The following is a 4,159-nucleotide window of genomic DNA, read 5'->3' as shown; positions in this document are numbered from 1 at the left end:
TACTGACAGCGATGATAAAGAAAAAGCTGCTGATAAACAACAGAAGCAGTGGAGGACTTATCAAAACCTGCAAATGGATTCAGAAATGAAATGTATGGGACATCCCAAGGCGGAAAGCAAAAAGAATCAACAGTCGTGATGGTGACATTTAAAAGGTCCGAATCACGCATGAGCAATTTTGCTCTCTCATTGAATGGAAGAACATGTGAGGGGCGGGCATCATATAGTCTGCGAAGACCAATGGGAAGATTCATATGACAAATAGGGTGATTAGGGACAGATCTTGTACGGTAATAGTATAAAATAGATAACTTTAAATGCCTTAAAGAGAGAGAGGGTTGATGGCAAATAACATACATGCTCTCTACTGGAGAAGTACGAAATGCTCCTGAACAGATTCTTAGAGCAGTGTGGTGTACGGTATCCAATTGCCGCAAAGCGATAGAGCGTGCAGACCCATACACCATGCAGGCATAATCAATGCAAGAAAGTACGACTGCTTGATAAATTCGTAGTAGGGAAGTTCGATCGGCACCCCAAGATGTTTTAGACAGAACTTTTAGAATATTTAATGATTTCTCACACTTCTGTCGTAGGCTTAAGATGTGAGGAAGGAAAGTGAGCTTTCGGTCAAAAATCACTCCCAAAAACCGAATTTCATTCACCACTGGAATTGAAATATTCCGAATATGAATATTCGGATCAAGGTGTACATTTCTTTTCCTGCAAAAATGGACGCATCGGCTCTTCTCCGGAGAGATAGTATGCCCATTGTTGTCGCACCAATCTACCACTTTATTAACGGCATTTTGCAATTGCCGTTCTATTAAATTCATATTGCTGCCTTGGCATGATATCTGCAAGTCATCAACATAAAGTGATCCATGAACAGATGAAGGTAAAAGAGTTAAAATTTGATTAAGATGAACAATAAAAAGAGTGACACTGAGGACACTTCCCTGAGGAACTCCCTTAGCTTGGATAAAATTAGATGAATAAGTGTTGCCAACGCGAACTCTGAAAGTCCGATGAGATAAAAAGTTTTGTAAAAATATGGGGAGGTTTCCCCTAAAACCCAAGTTAAAAATTGTAGAAAGTATGCCAAAACGCCAAGCACAGTCGTACGCCTTCTCAATATCAAAGAATATGGAGATAAGGTGGTTCCTCCTAACAAATGGGTTGCGTATCTGGGTTTCCAGTAGAATTAGGTTGTCAAAAGTAGACCGACCTCTACGGAAACCACTCTGCAACGAGGATATGCATCCGTTTTTCTCCAATTCGAATATCAGACGGGCATTGACCATGCGCTCAAAGGTCTTACAAAGGCAACTCGTCAGAGCAATTGGTCGGTAGTTCAAAGGATTTGATGGTTCCTTACCAGGTCTTAAGATTGGGATCACAATAGCCTCGCACCATTGTGAAGGGTACTTCTGTTCAATCCATATTCTGTTAAATAATATTAACAGATTCGTAAGGGAAGTTGCATTCAAATGGCGGAGCATATTATATGTGATCCCAGCTGGGCCAGGACTTGTATCATTGGCTTTAGATAAAGCCGTTTCTAGTTCAAACATCCTAAATTCGCAGTTATATGGAAAAGGGCGTCGGTCATTAAAGCGCAGACGCAACCGTTCCGCGCGATTCTTAATAGCCATAAACGTAGGACTGTAAGAATCAATAGCAGACACTTGTGAGAATGCTTGACCAAGAATATTGGCAACATCTAATGGGGTTGTGTGCACCATATTTCCTGTATTTAAAACAGGAATGGAGGTTTCACTATATATTCCATTAGCGGCCTTTACTTTTTTCCACATATGTTTACTGGAAGTGTAGGATGTAATGGAGGATACGAATTTTATCCAAGAATCTTTCTGACTTCGACGACGAATGCGACGAGCAAGAGCTTTGGCACGCTTAAATGCAATCAGATTTTCTGTTGTCGGATACCTTCGAAAAATACTCCAAAGTTTTTTTTGGTTTTTATGACTGTCGCGACAAACTTCATTCCACCACGGTCTACGAAATTTTCTTAGACGTGGGGAAGTCTTCAGAATAGTAGCATTCGCGGAGCTTATTATGCAGTTAATGACATTTTGTACTGCTTCCGCGATGTCGTAAGTACTGACCATGTTCTCGGTGATATCTGCCAACTGCTTGAAATTATCCCAGTCTGCCCGCTGGAAAAGAAACCGCGTAGGACAGGGAGTCGCACCGCCGCTGTGGGCATGGGAGACAATAATAGGAAAATGATCACTATTATGTAGATCTTTGCTGACTGTAAAGGTCAACGATGGCAAGTGTTCAGGAGAGCACATGGCTAGATCAAGGCTATGAAAGCTACGTGTGGGTTCATGAAAGTACGTCTTCTCATCATTATTGAGCAGACAGATACAGTTATTTGTTATAAACTGTTCGATCTGCCGCCCTCGAGAGTTTGTACTATCTGAACCCCACAAAGTGCTATGTCCATTGAAATCGCCACATAAAATAAAAGGCTTAGGAAGCTGGTCTACTAACTGGTCAAGATCTTGCTGACGTATGACATCGTGAGGCGGTAGATAAATACAACAAACTGTGACCAAAATTCGTGTCTGAACTTGAACAGCCACAGCCTGTAGAGAAGTTTGTAAAGTGAGAGGTGTGCTAGGATATGTATTAGAGGTGAAGATACACACCCCTCCCGAACTATGAGATTCAGTGCCTGCATCATTCCGAGCACAATTATAACCGCGTAATTTAATTGGAATATTGGACTTCAAGAAGGTCTCTTGAAGACCAAAACAAACAGGATGAAACGTTTTCATAATGGTCTTAATGTCAAAAAGTTTGGACCGAAGGCCGCGACAATTCCAGGAAATGAAGGTACCCATTAAGAATTCGATATTGCAGGCAAGTTAATAGGCGCATGTGGTAGAGTTGCGGAAACCTCACAACTCATGTGCAAATCCTCATCCTCATCTGATGGATAGAGAGAAAGGCGATCTGGACTTTTGGGCATGCCACCAAATATGGACGACAAGTCCTTGTGGACTATACCCTGCGTCGCAAGTCCTAAAGCGACGGAATTTTTAGGTGCCGACTTTTTCAATTTTAAAGGCAGTTCCTGTTTCGAAATACCGCGTTTTGCTAACTTTAACGTCAGCGAGTTTTGCAATTTTTTCTTCGATTTCTTTTGTGGTTTCTTGGGTCTGTCAAGTGTACTATTGCTAGAATGTTCAGAATCAGAATTCCTAATATTTTCAGGTGGTTTTGAATCAGTGTGAAATTTTACACAATTATTACACGAACAGTTTGCGCAAAAGGTGTTCTGAACAACAGAAGCGTAACTTTTACCAGGAGTAGGAGTTTGTGCTTGAACTCTACGCCTGGCTTCGGGATATGAAAGATCTTTGATTTTTATTTTTATTACTTGTTTTTCAAGCTGCCAGCTGGGGCATGATCGAGAAAAGGAAGGGTGATCGCCTTTACAGTTCACACACTTTTCCTGTGTGGAACATTCCTGGCTATCATGCCCTTTTTCTGCACATCGGGCACATGTTAAAGACCCGCGGCAATTAACTTTAGAATGGCCAAATCGCTGGCACTGAAAGCATCTAAGTGGGTTAGGAATGTACGGCCTTACTGGGCGTCGTATATAACCTGCGTAAATAAATTCTGGTAGTTTGGGTGTCTGAAACGTTAAGATGTGATGTTTTGTTTCAAGGAGTTGTCCATTACGCCGTATAGTGATGCGGCGGACATCTATAACTCCTTGCGGTTTCATTTCTGATTTTATTATATCTATGGGGACATTTAAGAGTTCCCCGCAGGTAATGACACCTTTAGAGGTATTCAACGACTGGTGAGGACTTACAGTTATTGGTATATTTCCCAGTGCTTTTAATTTTTGAATCTGCTGGGCTTGCTTACGAGAATTCACCTCAACAAGCAAGTCACCAGAGCGCATTTTACGAATGGATTTAACATCGCCCACTGTTGCCGTTATAGCCTTTTGCACAAGGAAGGGAGAGACAGTTTGAAAAGTTTCGTTATTTGCAGAAACTCGCTTTACAATGTAAAATGGATCGAAATGATTAGATATGTTGGAAGATATTGGAATGTTTCTATGCCCACTATGGGCTTAAGTGATTCGGGTCCGACGGCACCGCCCACCACG

At 41.6% G+C, this 4,159-nt stretch overlaps 1 protein-coding gene across 1 annotated transcript; it reads right to left on the bottom strand.

Annotated features, from left to right (window-relative positions):
- Window positions 1-2,872: 2,872 nt before the first annotated feature.
- Window positions 2,873-3,949, bottom strand: LOC129968402 (uncharacterized). Its single transcript, XM_056082260.1, has one exon. The coding sequence runs from the start codon at window positions 3,947-3,949 to the stop codon at window positions 2,873-2,875; it is 1,077 nt and encodes a 358-aa protein (XP_055938235.1).
- Between the last annotated feature and the right edge of the window lie 210 nt (window positions 3,950-4,159).

This window comes from Argiope bruennichi, chromosome 5 (assembly GCF_947563725.1).
Source record: "Argiope bruennichi chromosome 5, qqArgBrue1.1, whole genome shotgun sequence".
Lineage (NCBI taxonomy): Eukaryota > Metazoa > Arthropoda > Arachnida > Araneae > Araneidae > Argiope > Argiope bruennichi.
This window is presented reverse-complemented; position numbering and strand designations above follow the sequence as displayed.

What these genes read in the sequence shown, in the direction of transcription:
- LOC129968402 (XM_056082260.1), bottom strand. Translation starts at nt 3,949, where the DNA reads ATGCGCTCTGGTGACTTGCTTGTTGAGGTGAATTCTCGTAAGCAAGCC.